Source organism: Zonotrichia leucophrys, chromosome 5 (assembly GCF_028769735.1).
Source record: "Zonotrichia leucophrys gambelii isolate GWCS_2022_RI chromosome 5, RI_Zleu_2.0, whole genome shotgun sequence".
Lineage (NCBI taxonomy): Eukaryota > Metazoa > Chordata > Aves > Passeriformes > Passerellidae > Zonotrichia > Zonotrichia leucophrys.
Window position 1 is genome coordinate 56,808,269 of NC_088175.1, and position 22,064 is coordinate 56,830,332.

The 22,064-nt window shown below is 43.6% G+C and overlaps 1 protein-coding gene across 5 annotated transcripts in view; it reads right to left on the minus strand.

Annotated features, from left to right (window-relative positions):
* The window catches only part of NAV2 (neuron navigator 2), a 369,925-nt gene that overhangs the window by 41,941 nt on the left and 305,920 nt on the right, over window positions 1–22,064 (minus strand). For all 5 annotated transcript variants that reach the window (XM_064715815.1, XM_064715817.1, XM_064715818.1 and 2 more), the window contains 3 exons: window positions 9,963–10,101; window positions 4,266–4,557; window positions 2,620–3,322 (listed from right to left, as the gene is read on the minus strand). In XM_064715815.1, coding sequence (XP_064571885.1) covers window positions 2,620–3,322; window positions 4,266–4,557; window positions 9,963–10,101 — 1,134 coding nt within the window. The remainder of the gene's footprint in view (window positions 1–2,619; window positions 3,323–4,265; window positions 4,558–9,962; window positions 10,102–22,064) is intronic.

The window sequence follows — 22,064 nt, forward strand, 5'->3', positions numbered from 1 at the left end:
ACCATAGTTTTCCTCACACACACCTGTATAGATTTGCTTTTTTATCATTCACTGTGGATGAAACCTTTCAGAATAGAGGACTACAGCACTTACACACAAGTGCTCCTGAAGACTTAGGGGTGCACCAGGCAGAACTTTCTGCTTTGGAGCATGCCCAGGTTGTTGGACACTAAAGTCACTTTGTCCATCACTTCCCAGGAACAGGCTGTGTTAGAGCTGGGCACCTGCAGCACCTGGAGCAAGCCCACATTTTAAAAGAAAGAGCTCCTGCTGCCCAGCTATAGCAGGGAGAGGGAAGAGTGGACACACAGGAGCTGTGAAACCATCAGGCTGATGTTGCTTCTCATTCCCAGAGCTCGGGAGGAGAAGCTGATCTGCTTCCCTTCCTCTCCAGAGATTTATTTTTGGGTTTAAGTAGTCAAGAGGCCGCCTCATGGGAGTTTTGGGCAGCAGCAGGAGGAAGCCTTGCTAGGGCCCAGCTCTGGTCAGCAGGGGTGGAATGATGCTGTGAATGGCCCAGCTGCAGCGCCCAGGCTGCACAGGTGCTTCCTGCAGCTCCAGTGCATGGAACACACCTGGGCTGGGCAGGTACCTACTGGCCACAGGGCACCAGGACAACACTTCCAACCGAGAGGGCAGGTTCACATCAGCCATAAGGAAGAAATCCTTCCCTGGCAGGGTGGCAGGCCCTGGCACAGGTGCCCAGGGAAGCTGTGGCTGCCCTGGATCCCTGGCAGTGCCCAAGGCCAGGCTGGGGGGGGCTTTGAATGAGCTGGGATAGTGGAAGGACACTCTGCCCATGGCAGGGCAATCAGAATAAAATGATTTTCAGGGTCCCTTCTGACCCAAACCAGTCCATGATTCCATGGCACTCAGCAGCTACACCAGCTCAGTGCATTCCCCAGGGTGTTCCTGTGCCAGAGCACACATCCTCTTCAGCTGCACTGGGGAAGCCATCCCTAAAGAAAGCATTCCAGAGCTTAAAAAACCCCAAAGACCCACGCAACTGTTTATAGGCTGTTTTTAAGCTACCCCCTGCTTATGACAACATGGAAGTTACATATATTTGTGAACTTATAGGTAAGTCTGTACCATTACAAAGGTATGGGTACTAGTTCACTGTGTAGCACCAAAAAAAATACAGGGCCAAGAGGAAATATGCAAAAAACAATGTCTGCAACTCAACTACAAAAATTAAGCTCAAAATCTTCTTTACTGTCATCCTAGAAATCAGTAATAAGCAGACGAGGCTCAATTCAACTCTGATGTATTTCAACACATGACAACTTTGACAGGCTGGTGAAAATTCAAGTGTGAAATTGCAAATCAAATGAAGGAACAGTTAAATTGAGCCTCAGTGTTTGCTCTTTGAAGTTTCGTGTATTTCTAATGTAGCATCTCAATTACACAGCCAGCAATGCAGCTTTTCAGTAATAAAAAGTTCCCAATCACAATCCCACCAGTGTGCCTGAGGCACACTGAAATCACTGAAAACACTGAAAATCTGCATTTCCCATTGTGTATCCTATAGAAGTGAAAGGCCTACTGGAGTTTTGAACTAACCACTGATGAAAATTACACGTTCCAAAGTACACAGCTTATCTATTGTTAACCAGGTACAAAATAAAGTATCTTCAATTACCCTCACACAGACTCTTCAAATAAAACCACCCATCTAAAAACAGTTCACAGCATCAGCCTAAGCTGCCATCACAGCCATTATGCTTGCACTGGTGCTTCAGATGGAATGGGGCTTTCTCACGTCACTGGAAGCAGGATGATGGAGCATAACTGTATGGGTAATATGGGCGTCACGACAAAATGAAATGCAAAACACTGCAACTTGAAACACACAAGCTACTCAAATTCAGTTGAAAAATAATATTAACAGAACTTTTCACCAATATCAAGGCTCTGATATACACTGCATCAACAATCAGCTCCTCACTAACTATTTGTTAATGTTAGTGTGTGGGGTACTCTTGGAGATATAGAAGACAGGATTTTTGTCCAAAAAATATTATTAAATAAGAAAATTTAACCCAGCTTAGACAGCACTTTTATTTAGGGTTCATCTTCACAGGCTAAAATGTTGAGTCTTGCAACATATTGGGCTAATCCACACAAGCTATAATAGTTTGCTTTGGGTGAATCTAAGCCTGGCAGGTCAATGCCGCTGTCATAATGAAAATCTGAGATAACCCTCCAGTTGTTGGTTTATTTGATCCACGACTGGAATATTTCCAGGTTTGTTACATATACATCTGTGCAAGAACTCCTCAGTAACCTTCAGGTAAGAAAATTCTTATATCTGTGACATCTGCACAGATGAGAGCCTCCAGGTATGATTTCTGCAACAAGGTGACTCAAACTGTAACTGCCAAAGCTTCTGCCAGACAGGTTTGGCTTTTTCCCTGAACGCTGGATTTCTGTCGCGTGACGCCCTACGTATCCACGACGCTGGCCAAGCTGTTTGTGTGAAATTCAATGTAAATACCGAGACTCTGAAGTAAGCCACTGAATAGAAAGTGCTGCACCGGGGCCAGCCAGGCCGGGCTGGCAGTGCTGCTCATCGAGCTCCCACCAACACCAGTGCAGAACGGAGGAATTTGTGCCTACCTGCGCAGGGTGGGAGAGGCCACATCGGGGTACTTGACTCCTTGCTGGTGGGTACTCTGAGCTCCGCTAGCAGCAGGCTGTGATGCAGGGTTCACTTTAACAGAATTACATGAAGCCACGCTTTCGTTGTCAGACGAAATCCCTTTCTCTTTATCAGTCTGATTGACTAATCCTGGCAGAGAGCTTCCAAGGATTACCTTGGCAGGCTCTCTGATTTTAGGGACAGGCAACCCAGCTGACTTGCTGCTTATGTTGGAGTCTATGCTACTCGTGCTAGATCTATTCCCAGCTCCACTTCTGCTACTGGATTTACTGGGCCGGGGCAAGCTACGGTACTGGAGATTAGTTCGTGCACTAAGTGCTAAGTAGCCATCATCCTGGTTCTGGGAGCCATCAACACTAGTCTTCCGACCAGTGGTCCTACCCATGAGTCCAGATGACTTGGGGATCTTTCCCAAGGTAGCCGATCTACTGGTGAGAGTTGCCCCACTGGCAGTGATTATGGTCATGCCTACGGCTGACCCGCTCTGTTTCTTAAATCCAAATGCATTAGCATTAGCAGCAGCTGTCCTAGAGTTACTTGTGGGAAGCTTTTTGGATTCATCACCACTGCTGCGTCCTGCATCTGATGGGGAACGTTTAACATGTCCAGCTTTAGGAGATAGTCTACCCTTTTCTGATACCTTGGCGTCATCAGTTTTCCCTACAAAAATAGAAAAAGAATTCTAATATTTAATGACTTGAAAACATCAAGCAAATGATGAAACTCAAAGCAGCATGAAAAGCAAAAGCGCGTTAGCCACTGCAGTGCGGTTCAAAGTTATGATCGAGTCTGCACTGAGCTTCCATGCCACTCTAGTGAGTTACACATGCAGACTTGCCAAAGAAAGTGTGTGGTGCCTTTGCCTTTGAGAATATGCAAAGCAGAACAGCCTCACATAATAGTGACAGATAAGAAAAATAAGTTTCTCTCTGAAGCTACCACAGATCGATCGTTTCTATCATTACGCACTAGTAGTGTTAGGTTGATAGCATAATTTCCCTAAAAGGCATTGTTAAAGCATTTGTATTGTTCAAAACAGTATGTAACTTTAACTTTTTCATATACAACTGTGTACAAGACCTAATAAAAAGAGAGATATTAAATTATATTGCTTGGTTATGCAAATTCAACCAATTTTCATTCATACACCTGCAAGTGCTAAAATCATTAATACACTTAAAATAAAATCCAGAAATCAGGTTTAGTATAAACAAACATGCTTGTTTAGTAAGGGGGGGGGGGGGGGAAATCTCCTCAACCATATATATTGTATGCTCTTGATTAGCAGTGATTTTCAAAAACAGTGATTTTCAAAATTAAAATGATATTATTTGTTCTTCACACAGCAATACTGTGCCAAATAAATAGTTTGGCTTAAGACCAGAGTTTTTCATGAAAACAACTGGCAGGGTGTAATAATTCGAAATACACATTTTCAGCCAGAAATAGAAACGTGGACATACAAGATGCTGCTTAGGTTAAAGCAATGCCTAAAAATACAGCCAGGATTACCTGAAGTTCAGGTTCTGCCTCTGCAAAGTATTTAAACTGTTTTCACACCGAACACATTTCTGGCTTGTTTACACCCTCCGCCTTCTCTCACCTGTCCCAGGTGTCTTTAAGGTGCCTGAGGCGGCGGCAGGTTTGGGCCTCGGCGCGGTGATGCCGACCTGAGCGGACATGCCCCGCCGCCAGGAGCCCGTCTGGGCAATGACGGCGTTCTTCCGACCAGAAGTGCTTTTGTCGGACTCGTCCGACACATCCGAGGGGTTCCGCCGCCACTTGCAGCCCGGCTCCATCTTTATGCCGCTGTCAGATCCCCCGTCCGACTTCTTGACTTCATCGCCCGACCACAGGGAATTCCGCTCCACCTGGGAATGCTTCTCTGCGTCCGTCTAGGGCAGAGAAGGAATTGCAAGGCAACTTTCAGAGCAAGTCTTTCTTTTAAGAAGCCTCCTACAGAGGAACCATCACCCTGATTAATCAGCTCAGCAGTCATCTCTGAGTACCAACAAACATGACATGCTTTTGAGGAAGAAATGTCACAGCAAGAAGGTAACCCCAGCAATGACATGTTTTTTTTAATATGCTTTATAACAAAAACACAAAAAAACACAACAGCCACACTCCTTGGAATGAATAAAGGGGGGAAAAAACCCTACTTGATGTATAAAGGACAGATTCAGCTCCATGACATTTATAATCCTCCATCTCAAATTTCTGACAAACCCTTTTACTGCAATGCCAAAAAAGCATTTCAAACCTGTGCAGCCAGCCTTCCTTTGTTCCTGCTGCTTTCTTATCTCTTGTCTGGCAATCTGATCTCCAGAGCATGAGGAGGCAGCTTTTGGAACAGATCTGAATATGTGGAATGCTCTTAAATCTAAACTAACATAGTAGAAGGACACCCAAGGACTGAAGAAAAACTTTCTAACAATACTTGAGACTGAAGTCAATGCATAAATTACTTTAGTTTCTCTTGCAGACTGTTTCTTCCCCTATTCTTTGCACAGATTGATTGTTACCAGTCTCTTATGGAGAATTTTGCTAAGCTCAATATTAAATCGAAAAATTTCCCATTAGTAAACCTTTTCCAAAATCTCAGAAATGCTTACATTAAATACACTGCCCTATATATATGTGTATACTTTATACATACATGCATTAATATTTCCCACTGCTAACAATTACTCTTCTAGAATTCTACTCCTGTCAAATGCTGCTGATTAAATTTGGTGAATGTGGTAACATCACAACCAACCATGTTGTGATCAGGCACAAATGACAAATATCCACACATTTGACTGATCAGGATCAGAAATTCACAGCTCAAGTGTTCTCCAAGCACCACAGCACCCTGAAAGGGACTGACAGTTCAGCACCTGCCTGCAGTTCCAAGCGCAGGCCGATGGCTTTTGGTGAGGCTTGGTGCCACCTGTCTGCCCTGCAGCCTCAGCAGAAGCTGAATGTGCTCACAACTGTGGGTAGGCAAAAGGAATCATTTATTTAAAAGGAAATTATTTTAAATATCCTAAAGCATTATAAAGCTCACAGTCTTTGTTCCTTTTGGATAAACAGAAAAACACAGCACAGAGAAGCTGTAAGATTATTTACCACGCTTTTCAGCTTTTAAGCTCCTAAAGAATGTTTTAAGTTTATGAATTTACCTATCAGATCACACCATTAATATTAAAGAATTCAGAGGAACTGTGGTTGAATTTCCTCTGCTTTTTACTGTAACTATGTTTTTTTTTAAAGCCTGAAAAACTAGTTAAGCAATCAGTGTGTGAAAGCTGACACCACATATCACAACGGTCTCTCTTCAGTCAGGAAACAGGGCTTGGGTTATTTATCTACATATTGAGTCATGAGTCTAACCTGCATTTTGAATTATGGATTTAGGTAATATCATATACTTGTACTTTCCTTGTGCTTGTTTCCCTACCTCTCCACTCAAAGAGAGCAACCCTGTGTAGGCTTGAACGGATCTCTGCCTTCTAACTCCCTTCTCTTCCTGTGCCTGCCAGGTTTGGGGCAGCTGGGTCACCTTTCTGTTTCTGACCATCAGCAGCTGTGTAATAAATTCACAGTGTGACTGCTCCTATGTCCTGTGCCTCTCCAAAATCACTATTCCATGCAAACAGCTCCTACATTCACAAATCTTGGAAGAGAGCACAGGCAAAAAGTACCAAATAATCAACCAACAAAGCCACCTCAAAGACACCATTCCTCACGTGATCACCTCAGTATCTTGTTCCAAGCTCCTTGTCTGGAATTGTGTGCATGCACTGCTAGTGTTCAAGAACAAGAAATACACCTGCCTGCTAGCAAAGACCTTATTTCAGTTTTAGTTGACTAGAAAATATTCCAATACCTTCTATTTCCCCTCCCCTAATCGGTAAGGTTAGTACAGCCAGTCTGCACAGAGAGAACAGCACTGCAAGAAATCCTCTCCACCTTTGCTCTCCTGCCTTTTATTCTACTACTGCTCCCACAGCCAAAGCTTTCCTGCAGCCTTTGAAACGCTGCACCTCCTCCTCTGAAACCCTCTGGCCAGAGACGCCTCTGTTTAATGGCAAACACTGAGAACAGCACAGAAACATGACTAAGGACTCAAACCAAAACACAGTGAAACCTGGCTGGGGACTGCAGCAGAAACCCACCCACCCAGAGGGGTGGAAGTGGAAATACTCTGGCTGGAGGTCATGGCCAGACACAGCGAGCTGAGAGCAAAGCCTGAGCCAGGAGCAAACCACCAGCATTTCTCAACTCACTCAAAGTTTTTGTAAATCTGAAGCTGTGAACAGAACAAACCCATCTTTCCTGAAAAGATGTCTTATCCAACTGCTTAGAGAGGCTGCAGTTTTCTATTTAAAGGAACCTTTCTGTCTTCCGATCTTTTTCCCATCACATGATTGAATTTGTTACTTGGTCTCTTTCTCCCATCTTATTTCACTTAAATAAGTTATTTTCAAATGCCCACCTAGGTCTTAATTTCTCCTAAAAGTATGCATATGATGTGACTTTAAAGGCACACTACATGTAGTACTGTGATAAAGGTAACTTATCTAATTCTGTGCAATAAAAAGGACAAATACTAGGGTGCCAAAACTCCTGTAACTACATTAAATGGTTTGGTGCTTGGCATAATCACAGCAGGACATGGGAACGTGGCAAGGCAAATTCTGGTTCCCAGAAACAACGTGCAAGCATCTTCACTGCATTGCTATGAAAAGAGGATACAGCTATGAATGTCTCTGAAGACTGAGTTAATATCATATTTAAGTCCTGTTCCTCAAAGATGGGGAAACTGCAGCTTCTGGAATATGGGGCTCTCAACAGCCCTGAAAATCAGAGAGAAATCCCAACAGAGATTTTTTCCTACTGCAACTATGCCTTTCTTTGCAGAGATGATTCTGCCTGAGTTCCTGATTTTATCAGCACACGCTGACATGTTCAGACTCTCTCCCTTTGATGTTGCTGCATTATTTGCTTGGACTCCCAGCTGCACATGTATTAGCTTCAAGCTCCCTCCTTCATTATTTGAAATCCAACTTCTGTACCCTCTCTAAGAGATGTGACAGAATCACAGCAGCTCAAAAGCACCGACTGTGTAGGGGAACCAAAGCAAGGGACACCCTCAGAAGGAAAGTCCACATCCCTCTGCAAATTGTGCCAGTCCTGTGTGGAAGCAGCCTGGGGAAGGCACACCTGGGCCCTGGCTGTCACAGGGTCCTTCAGGAGGACAGGAAAGGTGTCTCTGCAGCATTCACTGCATCATGAGCTCTGAGGTCAGCCAAAAATTAACCCTGCAAGCCACGCATTTCAGCACTCCATTTCACTCCCTTGGCTGACAAGATTCAGGCAGTTTGTTCCACTGAAAATGAACTATTTTCTGGACAATAATTTCCAGATAACAGAAGACTTGGAATAAAGACTGCCATTCACGAAAACTGAGGAGAGAAGCAGGTCAGAGACACACATCACACCAAAAAACTGCAAACACCACTTGTACATTCTTGGCTCCCAGCTTCCTCTGCCAATAACCACGCTCCACTGCCTGAACAAGCTCCAGCTGCTTTTCTTCTGGTGTCTGTCTGCACCCTCTTGGATACTGTAATGGTTGTGGGGGAGGAAGAGGAGTTTGTCAACACAGATTTTGATCTCTCAGAGGTGCTTCCAAGAATCTGATCCCCGAGAAGATAGAAGTCACATGAGTTTTTATTTTTTTCCCTCAGGTTAATGTTTAGTCACATCTCCCTAAGTTTTCCTTTTTCCCTCCCCAACAGGATTCAGTAACAATGGTCAAAAAATACTTCCAGTTGCCTGTCTTATTCTGAAAAACATGCTTGATAGATCTTAACTCCTCTCAGCTTGTATGGGCCTTGCATTGGCAGTTCCAGGTGCCTGTGCAGTCGCTGAGAGGCAAACAGAGGCTACCTGGAACCCCTTTGTGCAGGCTCAAAGATGCACTGCATGGCAAGGGAACAAACACTGCTCTGAGCCTGCACCTCAGTCTGGAGACACGGCAATACTTCACAGCAACCACAGGGCTCCCTCAAAACTGATGCCAAAAACAGATTTAAGGACTGGAGGAGATTAACAGAGGGAAGGAACAGAGGAGCAGGTCACACCGACACCCCTCTGCTCTGCCAGGTCACCACAGCCCAGTGGCTGCAGCACACAGCACCAGAACCAAGCTGGGCTTTTTAGTCCAAACAAAAATCTATGGAATTGGTGAAAAAAAAATGCAGGTTGTATTAGTGCAAATCTCTGTGTTATGCAGTTTGTTTGGTCAATGAGAAACTGTTAGATGCCTTCACTTGTTCCACACTCTTTGGATGTGCGGTGTCTGAGCACAAAGTGTACATGCATCCTGCTGATGGAGGCAAAGTTTATCCTCCCACGAAATGCTGGCAAACACAGAAAGCCTTCAATAACACACAGCTCTGGAAATTTAATAAAATCAATTTCATTTGCATAACATGCTTACATTTCTGATGAAAGTGTAAACAACCTTTGAACTTTGATGTTACTTTATTGTATTCTATTACTTAAAGGAAAAAGGTAAAACCGTTTCATATTCTCTATGAAAAACATAACACCATTTCATTCTATACATTTATACAGATATTTCAAAAATATCTATATAAAATCTGTTTTCTGTGCAGCAGTACCTCTAGGAAGACAAGACCCAATTGTTGTGACATCACCATGGCAGAGATGCCTTGGGTTCCACCCACAGAGGAAATATTTGCAAATGCCATGGATGACAAGGTGGTTATTAGTGACACTGTCTATACTGAGGGCAGGCTGTGTGTTCAAGTTCAGCAACCTAAAACTGTCGCAGACATCTTTTATGGAAAACCCTTTCCTTAGGATTTTTCCTTCTGAGAAGCTGGGAGGCCTCGGGAACAAAATGTGAACATTGATTATCTGCTGCTGTGGAATGCAACAGGTGCATCTGGGATTGGTCTCATGTTGGATGTTTGTAATTAATGGCCAATCACAGTCAGCTGGCTTGGACAGAGAGCCCGAGCCACAAACCTTTGCTATTCATGCCTTCTTTTTCTATTCTTAGCCAGCCTTCTGGTGAAATCCTTTCTTCTATTCTTTTAGTATAGTTTTAATATAATATACATCATAAAATAATAAATCAGCCTTGTGAAACATGGAGTCAGATCCTCGTCTCTTCCCTCAACCAAGAAGCCCTGTGAACACGGGCACATAAAACAATTACACCTCCTGCACAGAGAACACAACAAATACCAATGTTAGCTGAATAAAGCAAGGCTCTCACCTGTGCATCTAAGTTCTTGCGGGAGGAGGCAGGAGTGTTGGCATAGGAGCTGATGGAGGAGCTGGTGTTAATGTCATCCGTGCTGAGATTGTCTATGGTGTCACTGATCCCGCTGCTGACAGAGCTGCTGTCGTCCCAGCTGGAGAAAAAGCGCAGCAGAGGGACAAAACAAGGGTCAGAACACAAGACATCATTGAAAAGGAAGACTGTATTATTTCTACAACCCTTAGCCCACTTGTGGTGCCAGAAAGGCCAGGCCATGCCGTCACCAAGCCAAGGCACCAGGGGCACAGCTCTTCCTGACTCAGCTGAAACGTGTGTCCTTTCTGCTGAAATCCAAAGGAGCGGCATGAAGGAATATCAGCAGGGAATTTTTTCCTTGGGGGTGGGCAGGCCCTGGCACAGGTGCCCAGAGCAGCTGTGGCTGCCCCTGGATCCCTGGCAGTGCCCAAGGCCAGGCTGGACGGGGCTCTGAGCCACCTGGGATAGTGGGAGGCGTCCCTGCCATGGCAGGGGGGGGAACAAGATGATCTTTAAGGTCTCTTCCACCCCAAACCATTCTGTGATTGTGGGATCTCCGAGTAGGCACAGCACTGACTCGCCAAGCTGTAACACACAGGTGGAACTTAAATGCAAGGAAAAACATTCACCCTGAAGCAACCTTTTGTACCCGGGTGCTCCACAGACCTGGATCTAACATCAACAGTATCACCAGCCTCAAAGAACTTCAGTAACTGCAAGTTCAGTCCTCCAGATGGCAAACAACCCTCCTGAGCCTCACTGCCCTTTTCAAGGAGAGAACTACTCAGGACTACCTTCTCCCAGCATGTGATAGCTTCACCATTTCCCAGTAAATGAGAAATGTCTCACAGCGAGTTTAGGACAAACAAAACACCAACAAAACAAAAACAAAACCAACGAAACAAAAAACCAACCAACGAAACAAAAAAAAAAGACCTTGCTGGAATCAATTTCAGTGTTAGAACAGAAAGACTCAAAATGATCTAAAAATGGAGTCAGATGCTCCAACCTGTAAAATGCCTGTAAAAGTTAGCTGCTCAAGGAAGAGATTTATATACTGGCTTACAAGGGCTCTATCTCCAACAACAATGAAGCTGGGCCTGAAATATTACCCTGAAAGGAGGTCTATGAAGATATTTCAGTTCACTGGATAACTATTGCTGGAAATCTGGAAGTGTAAATACATATATCTATCGCATAGGTCATTTGCAAAAGGTTAAGAGCTCATCAACTGGCAGCTCACTAGCCATTTATAACCTCAGCTTCAGATTTTGGGAGCTCCAGACTCTCCTCCCTGCTGCGTTTCTGTTTGCTTTACAAACTCGTAACAAAGACATTGCAGAGAGCTTTCTGGCTGGGCAGTGAAAGCTTGGCTCACAAATGAATATACTGAGCAGTTAACATTTGCATTTAAACCTGAACTGTCTTACCCTGTGATAACAGAACTGTGCAAAGAAAGGCAAACTACCTCTGTTTGCCTGAACTTTATTCATAGCTTCACCACTGATTTGCTACAGCCTTTCTACATAAACCTTGCCAGCTTTGAAATGGAAAGCATTTCATTTTTTCCTACTTAGCACTACAAAACACCTTCCTGCACGACTTTTAATGTTGCTTTAACAATTTCAATGCTTTTTCTTACTTGGGAGTGCTCTGTTCCCCCACACCTGGCCTTTGAGGGGCCTGAGCACAGCCTGAAGAGCAGCGCAATTTGCTGAACCACAAATGCGTGTGGCCACGCATATCACAAGGCAAAATATTGGAAGCCACATTACTTCCAAATTTCAGTTCTGAAAACAAGTCCTATAACTGGTACTTATTTCTCTTTCCAAACCTATCACATAAAGCATTTAAAATTCCTAGGTAAGTCTACAAATAAGGTATCAAAATAGTTAATAGAATCACTGAATAAAAAAATATGCTTCTTGTTTTCCAAAGTTTTGTGCAGCAACGAACTTATTTTCTATTTCTGAACCTATAAAAAATAACAATCATAACAGTAATAATATCATCACTACCAATGCTTTCTGTGCTAAGTAGTTTTGTTTCCTTCTTATGGAGATATGGCAGTGGGCAGAAAAAAAAATTAAATACAATAATTTTTCTCTGTGTGACTCCTAGTCCCATCTTCAACATATAGGAACTGAAACATTTCATTTTTGAGCGCTCACAATTCTTAAACTACCATAGGCCCCAGTTAATCAGCACCTAAAGAATGTGTTTAATGTTAATCATAAGCAGTTTTTCTGCCATCAGGCAGTCCTGTTGGCTTCAGTTGGGCAATCTAAGGCATTATGAAAATATTTGAGTGCCCTTCTGAACTGGGACATGTGCCTGAGGACAAAGGTAGAAGCATGCACCTGAATACATTGATGTTGTGGCTTCCCTTCCTGTGTATCCTGGGCTTTAGGGCCTTTATGTTTTGGTGGAAACTATGAAATATGAACTATTCCAACTCTGCGTTTTCAAGCTTACTAATCTGTTAGTAAATTTAAAAAGATTAGCTGTTCTGAGGTCTGAGATAGGTGTCTGGACAGACTTTGGGTGCCACAACTAAGCAGCACAGCACTGGTGCCCAAGCTGCTCTGACAAGGCAGGGTGTGCAAACCCACATATCTGCCTAAACCCAGACAGCTTTATTTAACAAATATCACTTCAGCTCAGTCTCTAGCTAGAAAAAACAACAGCAGGTAAGAAAACATGAAAACACCTTAAGAAACCAAAAATAATTTTGTAAACCTACATAACCAATGACTGATGCTGCCCTTTGGAACAGCACCAGATAGGGCTGGCAGAATTGACTGAACTCTGTAAAATAAACGCCAGTGAAGCCACTTTGTGAGCACCCAACAGAGACAGCTGCAGAGCAATGCAATGAACCCCCACGCTCGGGTTTGGGCTCCCCCAGGGGACAGGACCAGTCACAATCTGAGGCTTTTGTTCCAGCTGCTCCTGAAACCACCCCAAGCCCTCCACCTAAATCAGCTCATTTTTACCTGGATCCGGCGCCTTGATGGTTAAAGCCAAAAGTGAGGAAGCAGAATGGGACATCTAACAGCCCTAATTATGGTGCTCTTGGCTCCCAGAGCCCAGATAGCATCTTTGTAATTTAGCTGGTGCAATTAAAAATTTCTGATGTCAGCAAAAGTCTATGTCAAGCCTAACCTGAAGCTGAAATGTTTGGGTTTTCCTTTCTTTATTTGATCAATCACCTGAAACTTTACTTTCATTACTGAAAACTGCAAATTAAAAAAAAATAATTAAAATCTTAAAAGTGTTATTATATATGAAAATGATACAACCACCCACCTGAAACCCACCCCTGCCCCCAGTTAAAACCTGCCAGGGTGCTGGCTCCTGCTCTCCATGAAACCAAGCACCCCAAGCAGCTTCCTGAGCCTCCCCTAACCCAGCCCTGCCACTGCACATTGCCCCCGGGCAGCCCCAGAGCACTGCTCCAAGCTGCTTTTTCTAACAGCTCTGCAAAGCTCTTAGGCTCACACTTGTATTTTTCCACAGTCTATCAGCACTTTTCCATCTTGCATAATCATCATCCACACAATTGGCTCTCCTCTGTCAACCTGGACAGCAGAGAAGTCATTCTGTGTTCCTCAGGACAGCCCCTCTCAGTGCAGAAACCTTCCCCCTTTGCAAAGGAGTCATTAAAATCCTTCTAAATAAAGCTATTGTTGAAGGCTGAAAATGCACCTTTCTCTACGGATGGGTGTGGAGTTTAATTCTGTTGGATCTTCACTCAAAACCAAAATTACAATGAGCTGCTGAAAAATACATTTGTCCAAGAAAGGGCCTTGGGGGCTCTACAATATTTCAAGTGGAAACATGGCAATTATCCTCTTCTATTTAAAAATTTAACTATTTATGAGTTGATAGGCCAACAACAACAACAACAAAGATCAAGGTACAAAATGATTGAAAATTCACAGCATCTTCAAAGATTTAAAAGGAAAAATTCAGTTGTGCTATAACATGAGACAGTTACTACCACAGCTTCCACTGTTTTCTCCTGGGATTTCCTACAGCAGTGAGAACTGGGCCAGAAACCCAGAAAGCACACACAACCTTTGCACAGCTCTCCTTTCAAACGGTTCTTAAACTGAAACATAACCACTTGCAAAAGAATGGATGGAAATCTACCTCAAGAGAAGTTAATGTAATTAATGTGTGTTACACTGCTATTAATCACCCACCTCCCCCATGTCTCCAGTTTCTCTCTTCTTACATCCCACTATAGGTATTTTAACATAAACCACTTTGTTTCGTACCAAAAGTGGAGCCCAGGGACAGGACTGTTACCTTGAAACACTTAGGAAAGTCAGACCAAGAAAAGCAAAGCAGGAAAAAAGAACACAGAGCAGTTCCAGTTGTTCTTTCTGGAGCAGAATCTAATCCTTTAAGAGACATTTTTTTGGTGCAGAGTTGAAGTGCTGGAAGTGTGCTGTGAGCTACTCAGACATTTTCATGTTTAGTGACTATTGGGGTTCCTGCCAGCAAACTGAACTGCAGCTCTCTGTCAAGCTCTGTTTAGAATTCATCCAAGATAAGGTTTCAGGATTTACATTTAAAATACCTATTTGTAAAGGGAATAACTCACAGAACAAAATTATTCAGTGTTGAAAAATTCGGCTAAGAAAAGATTTGGAGAAGCTAAAAAACTGCAAATGCTCTTTTAATTTAATCTTCTTAGATCATTGCTAATAACCTTATAAAATAACACCGGATTTTATTTTGTCCCTTAAAATCTAACCAGGAATTTGACCAAGCCATTGACAAAGTTGAACACAGCTGAGCACACACACACACACACACAAAGGACCTCCTCAGGATCCGCCTGATCTCAAGGAGTTAGAAAACCCTAAATGTTCATGAACTGAGTTGACTTTCCACGGAAACTCATCCCGTCCTGCTCTGAAGCTGAAATTCCAAAGGTCCCTTCTTCACCTACACCTCTGCTCCATGGCTGGCTGGGGTCAGCAGCCAGCACAGCTCCATTCAGTTGCAAAACGCCTGACTGGTGGAACTCGTTTGTTTGGCCATTGTTCACAAGCAGGGCTCCTCTGGTGCCTCCACAGCCTCGGGGAAGGGGAGAAAAGCAAGGCCCTGCATGTGACCCGGGTGCTGGAGGAGCTCCCGGCTCAGTCTGCACAATTTACTGTACAAAACTACAACCAGCTGCCTGTCAGCCAGCCCCTTCTCCTCGCACTCACAACCCATAAACCGTATTTTCCCAGCTACTATTCTGTCTGAGGACCTGCTGTGTTTGTACAGCTGTCTACAGAGCAGCTCTGCACTGGTGCACCCCTTGGCCAGCCTGCTTTGGGAGCCATGGGAGTGATGCTCATCCCTGCCCGTGTCTGTGTCACCAGGATGACTCCTGAGGAAGCTGGAAAACAACATCAGGCTCTTCATATCACAACAAGGTCAGTGTGAAATCTCAAGTCATCACCCCAAAAAAACGTGCTTTGTTTGTTCTGCCTTTGTTTCCATGACAGTAAGAAGTGCTGAGAAAGTCTTCTAATCCAAGTCAGAAATCCTCGCTTACACACAAAGCCTCGGGTGCCTTCCAGACCAGAAACCCCTGTGAGGTGTCCATGACAGCCCGGGACTGAACAAACCGGGGTGGGGCCAAGGCCGGAGCTCTGTGCGCTCAGGGATGGCTGCCCCGGCTCCCGGCAGCCCCAGGGTGAGGGATGAGGGATGAGGGGATGGAGGGGATGGGAGGAGGCCCCTGCACAGCGCCGGGTGTGGGTCACCATGTCACCATGCAGGGTGCCTGCAGCTCCTCTCAGCCAGCTCCCAGCCCAGACACTCCTCACCCCAGAGCTTTCTCACCCTGCCTCACAAACCAGTGCTTTCCTCTTACTACTGACTTACACCTCCCCCAAAAGCAGGCAGAGAAGGTGGCCTGCCCAGGGCATGGAGAGCTGTGAAAACCAATGACTTGGTTGTGCAGGTTTCTCACTATTTACTTTTTCTTACTATTCACTTACTTCTTCCCCAAAAGCAGATACTCTGGGTCACATCACCTCCTCGTACAAAGACACAATTTAAGACCTAAAGAAGGGGGAAGCATCCTCTGAACACAGTGACAGTTTCAGCCACCCACCTCAAGCTCCTCCAGCCCTGGGCTGAGCTGGTGAGAGCTCAGCAGCTCACCAGCACTCACTGGTACCTGGCAGAGGCTCCAAAACATAACAAAAACAGGGTTAAACACCGAGAGGAAAAAGAATAGATTAGATAAATTCTTACAGAAATGATGGAACAAAACCATGGCTCCTTTTCTTCCCATCTTCTTCTGATCCACCCTAACACTGTAACTCCACAAATCTTTCCGGTCTGCAGACTGTAACCCCAAGCAAGAAACACACAGGCACAAACTGAACACAAGACATATACATGCACAAAACCTCAAAGCAATTCTGCTTTTCCCTGCTCTTCTACAAAAGCTCCTTCATAAATTGATCAAGGCCAAAACCTGTGCACAGCACAGGTGATTTCACACCTGAGAACTGCTCCTGTCTCACAGCAGCATCAGCTGCAGCCGAGCACATGGAGACAAAGATAATGCACACGGTTGTCCCATCAGGAGAAAAGGAGAGAAACATCAGAAATTGTCTTTCTGAAGGCATGACAGCCTGCTGAAGTTCGCCTTAAAATAAACGCTGAACTTGGCAATAAAAATGTGTTAATTTGATCACAGGGCACAGCACCATCACTCAGGAAACCAAACCACAGAAAAACAACAGTTGTTATCCCACCAGTGATTTACAGAACAAACAGGCACATAATCAAGTCTAATGTTTTATTCTTTGCTGCTGGGAAGATGTCAGCCACTACCAACCCTGGAAGCAGTTTTTTGTCCTAGCAGAACTGCAATACTCTGGATAGGAACTCCTGGTTCATGTGAGCCTTTAAAACTAGGCTCACTTGGAAGGAACTACAAAAAGGAAAGAGATCTTACAACCTTACTCAGACAAATGAGGAAGCCAGCAGAAATTTGCACAGGAGTGAGAATAAGAACTGGATATTATGCACTAAAAGCAAGTGCACTCTGGGCTGGGATCTGGCCTGAAACAGACTCACACACGCCTTTGTTTCCTTGCAGGGTGAGCTCATTCCCACAGAGGCTCCTCCTTTGCAAAGAAACCAGACTTAGAGTGCTAAAATATAACAAAGCCCCATAGTTTTCTGAGGCTAAAAGCCTGAAACACTAGTGGAAAGATAGCCAGCTAGATTGCAACCTTTGAGTATCAATGAACCTCACAGCATCACAAAATGAAGGCAGAAAAAGCAAACACAGCAATAGCTGTCAGTCCTCACACAAGAAACTTTCTACCATGTTATTCAAATACTTGCAGTCTATTAAAAATGTATTGATTTCATGCAGCATACAGAGATTGAAAAGAAACAGTGCAGGGAGAAAGCTGCTCAGATTTATCCATCATCCCATGTGTGTCCACTGCCACCAGTATTTGCAAAGCTAAAGAGGTGCAACACAACACACTCCCGTGTCTCCAAAAGTGCAGAAAATCTCTTACCTTGCAATATTCCCCAGCCAAAGCACTTCTCCACCTTGCTGCCCATGAAGAACTCCAGGAAAGGGGCTCAGATTTATTTTGCAGGTTGATACCTTCATTAGGCTACCATCCAATGCCCCCCCCTTAAACAAACCAGCCTGTAACTTGGCTATCTAGGAAGAGACTTGGGGAAAAAAAAAAAAAACAAAGTTGGAGCAAGGTTGTTTTCCAACAGAGACCTCCACACGAGCCAGCAGCTCTGAGAGACACTGCAAAGCACAGCCCAGCTAGAAGGTGATCATCAGAAACTTCCCCTGCAAAGAAATCTGATCCCTCGCCACGATTAACCCCTGAAGCGCTGGAAAGGCAGAGGTCAGGGCTGGGGCTGGCCCTGTGTGAGAGCTGGGGGCTGATGCGGCCCGGCAGGCCCAGCACGGAGCAGCCCCGCAGCCCTGCCCTGGGTGCCGATGGCACCGAGCGATCCCGGCTGGAACATCAACTCCTCCTGAAGCACTGCCCCTCTCTGCCCCACAGAGCGGGCAACACTGGCACTGCCGAAGCAACTCTTGTCAATGTACCACCAGACATACCTAAAGTGCTTTAATACTAAAGATTTGGAACACTGGTCATTTTTTTTAAATTTTTTTTTTTTAATGCAGCGGGAGTGGTGGTATAGAAAAACATTTTCAATAAGAATGGTAAAGAAAACAGCAATTTATCCACTGGTATCTCCAGCTAAGAACTTAAACTGAGACAAGATATGTAATATTAATCTGACTTTCCTTTATTTAGCACTATAGAGCAAGGGGGGGCTTATTATTTCCCCTTATTTCAAACAGAATAGAGATGGCTGTTTAGAAATGTGATGTTGATAAAAAAATCTGGTGGTTAACATTCAAAATTCTTATTTTAGTCTAATATAAATATTTTCTGACAGGATTCTACCAAGACCTCTGCATTCTGATGAACATGTGGAATTTTTAAAAATTTTTTTTCTAGTATGGGAAATCACATCAGCTGAGTAGTGCCAGGATTTCTGTTGCCAGCAAGATCACCTGCAAGGGATCCTGTTCTGGAAAGGAGCTGGGAAGCCTTTAGGATGGAGAAAATGGACAAGACACGATGCTGTTGCCTTAGCCTCACCTCAAGAAAGTCATGGATCATTCAGCCCAAAACCAAAAAGAAAAGTAGGAAGTGAAAAGTCAACTACACCATTATATATTTATTAACTCAGTTTGAGTACCCTTGTCTGAAATGAAACATACCTTTCAGCACAACACTGCAACGTTGGTTGAAAGAGTTAAAATGCAAGAATTCAAAGGTTATAAAACAAAGACTTTGTGGAGATACTCTGCTGCCAAAACCTTCAAATAAATGAGTCTCAGTCTGAGCTTGCCTTCTTACACTGGAGCCTGTATTTTAGTGGCTACTGCGTAACTATGGCAACACAGAGGACGGGTAATTTACAGGCTGGTGGATGTGACAACTTGCAATTTTGAACAATGCTAATAATAAAAGTGGCTTGGGAAAAGCATCGTTTAACACAAACGTTTGTGGTTCAAAATTAAAAAGGCCAGTTCACTTAATTTTAAAAATTTTTAGATTTTTTTTTCAGCCGGATGATTACCTATATTATGTTAGTCTGATGATTAAAACAAGGTAGAAACATGACTCTCGTGCTTTTTGGTTCATCTGCACCTAGGAGTGCAGCCAACCCACCCCCTCTGTGGTGTGCAAATGCAAAGCTGCTGATGTCACATCTTTGCTGAAGATTAGACAAGAATCACAGGGCTTTTTTAAAAGAAAGCTATGTATTGCCCATAGAGAAAGAGGGAGAAAGTCCTCATGGAATGTTATTTCTCCTTTTTTGTCTCTGGTGCATTCTAACCACTACCCTTTATCAAAGAATCCTGCAAACTGCTTCTCATTCTTTATTTTAATTGCTGAATAGTGAGCACAAATAACGCTCAGATATGACAGGTACTTTATAAAAGAACCACAACTGCAACAGTAAAGCTTTCTATTCTTCCCTAACACCCTTCCTGTCCTTCTTTCACAAGTGATGGTTCTCAATTATCTGCCCATGCAGTTGTACAGGAAATTAGGGACTGACCCACTGCTAATGGCAAGTAAGAATAGCCAGAAATACTCAATTAAAAAAAAAACAAATTTGAAATTGTAATCTAGGGGGAAAAAAAATCAGGACACTGCATCTGTTGAATCACCAGCTCCAAATAAAGCCCAAATTCACAATATTAAGGAACAGCACTGTACTAACATCCATCTACAGCCCCATTGTCCTTCCCTTCCCTGGCAGTGCTTCCACTGCAAAGGAGGGATTTTGCAATGTAATACCCATAAGGCCAAATGCAGAGGGATACCTCCAGATGAATTTTACATGTAGCAATAATCACAGTTTTATGGGTCAGGAAGTTCAGAAGATTAGTGTGTTATGGCTGCAGCGCACAAAAGCGTTTGTGTTAGAAGTTCACATAGCAATGGGGTGAGATAAGCTGTGAACAGCTTCACATCAAGTTCTTTTATGGTAGTTAAAGTTGGGGAGAAGTAAAGAGACCCCACAGTATTGATTTACCTAAAGAACAGCTGCTCTTTTAGAAAAGGCTGCAAAGTGTCCTGATATCAATGCCATAAAATCACTGCGCCTCCAAGCCCTGCTTCCTTCCCCCACTCCCGTGTGCTGTTGCCATTAACCCAGGCACCACCGTGACCCTGGGCAGAAGGGAACTCACTCTGCGTGCAGCACAACAAAAACCCATCACAGAAATGCCTCGTGCCGTTTCATTTGTGAGGGCCCAAACCCACAATTACAGGTTTGCATTCTAGGTTAAGGCAGCTCAAATACTCCCTTGGAGAAGGCCAGAATGCCTGAAAATTGTGGGTTTATTGCAATACATCAAATCCTTCTTGGTTTTGTTCCTCAGCAGCTGAGATGTGTCAGTTAGGACCTTATTTGATAACTGGAATGATGACAAAAGTAACACAAGCAGCATTCAAAGGCATCCCACTGCAGAGTCCTTGGATAATGTGCGGCATGAGGCATCTGCCACATCTTGCCTGGAAGAGACTCCATCACCACTGGGTAAACCAATGTCTTAAAATAACCTCAACAGCAATTTTTCAATATTTGTTTTTCACTTCTTTCCTCCGAAAGGACATTAAGATTTTTTTAAATTAAAAAAAACCCCAACATTTGTAACAAAACGTATTCTGAACAGACTCAAACATGCTTTTGAACACACTTCTATCCTTTGAAGCAGAGCACATGGAACAAAAATACACCTTTTTAGACCACTTTCATTGATTATCTGCATGAGAAAATCAAAGCAGGATTACAGCAGCACTGCTGCACCATCACAGCTCTTACACACAATACTACAGGGCTACAACTCTATGTAACTACCTAAACAAATGACCTTTGCATTAAATTAAATGTTTAAAAAAATCAAACAAAAACAACAAAGAAGCCCGAACTTACTGAACTGGTGTGTACCTGTTAATCTTAGGAAGGTATTTCTACCTAAAATCAGAGGAACACTGGCAGCAGCATAAACTCTCAGGAGGAGGTATAGTAGAAAATAAACTCTAGCTGCTACACCCATGTGGGTTTTCAGTTAGGTTCCAAAGGGAGCTTGGAAGACAGGAAAAGTAGGGCTGGAAAATGAAGCTTCATTCTGAATTCCTCTTATTCTTCAGAGGCACTGAGTTTGCAGACTGACGGGGGATATGTGCTCTGAAACACTCCTCACATCCTTAAATCTCAACGGGAAGAACCCTCTGTTGCCTCAGGCTTTCCTGAGAGCAGATAATTATATTATGGTGCTGCTGTGTGGATTTATTTATTTTTATAAGTGAGCACATGAAGTGCAGGGTACTTTGGGCTTTTGTTTAAATCACTCAGATGGCATCACACAGAAGACAGTAAAAAGGAACCATCAGTGAGTGCTGCTGCATGGGCATGTATTGTAATGCACAGGAACTGGGGAAAGGGGATTCTGACCCCCAGGAGACTGAATTTGAGCAGAAAACTCAAAAATACAGGGTATATTTATATTAATATAAATATATTAATAATTATTGCACAGTGTGAGATAGACTTAGCATCCCCCTCCAAGGAGCTGCTTTTCACTGAGCAACCATTAGAGAATGCCCCAGCTTCCTCCAACAAGGTGAGATCCATGCCTGGTGGAGGAGAAAAGACTATTTGTGTGTGTGAGGTGCATGATTAAAATGGCTTTGCAGCATTTTAACATGTACTTCAAAGATTGTTTAAGAAATGCCAGTAGCCTGCACAGAGCACTAGTGCGACACAGTTGTGAGGCAAACTTTTCACTATGCCCACTTCCAATGAATAAGCACATCAGAGTGAAAAACACTGTGAAATGGCCACTTTCTAAAAAGAAAAAAAGGCAGGGAACTGGAGAAAACCCAATAAAAATGGGGGATCCTGAACAGCAATTTAGCTTGCATATTCTTATCTGAGAGGAATTCCAAATGAATGCTGAATCCAGGGCTTACACTTGGATGA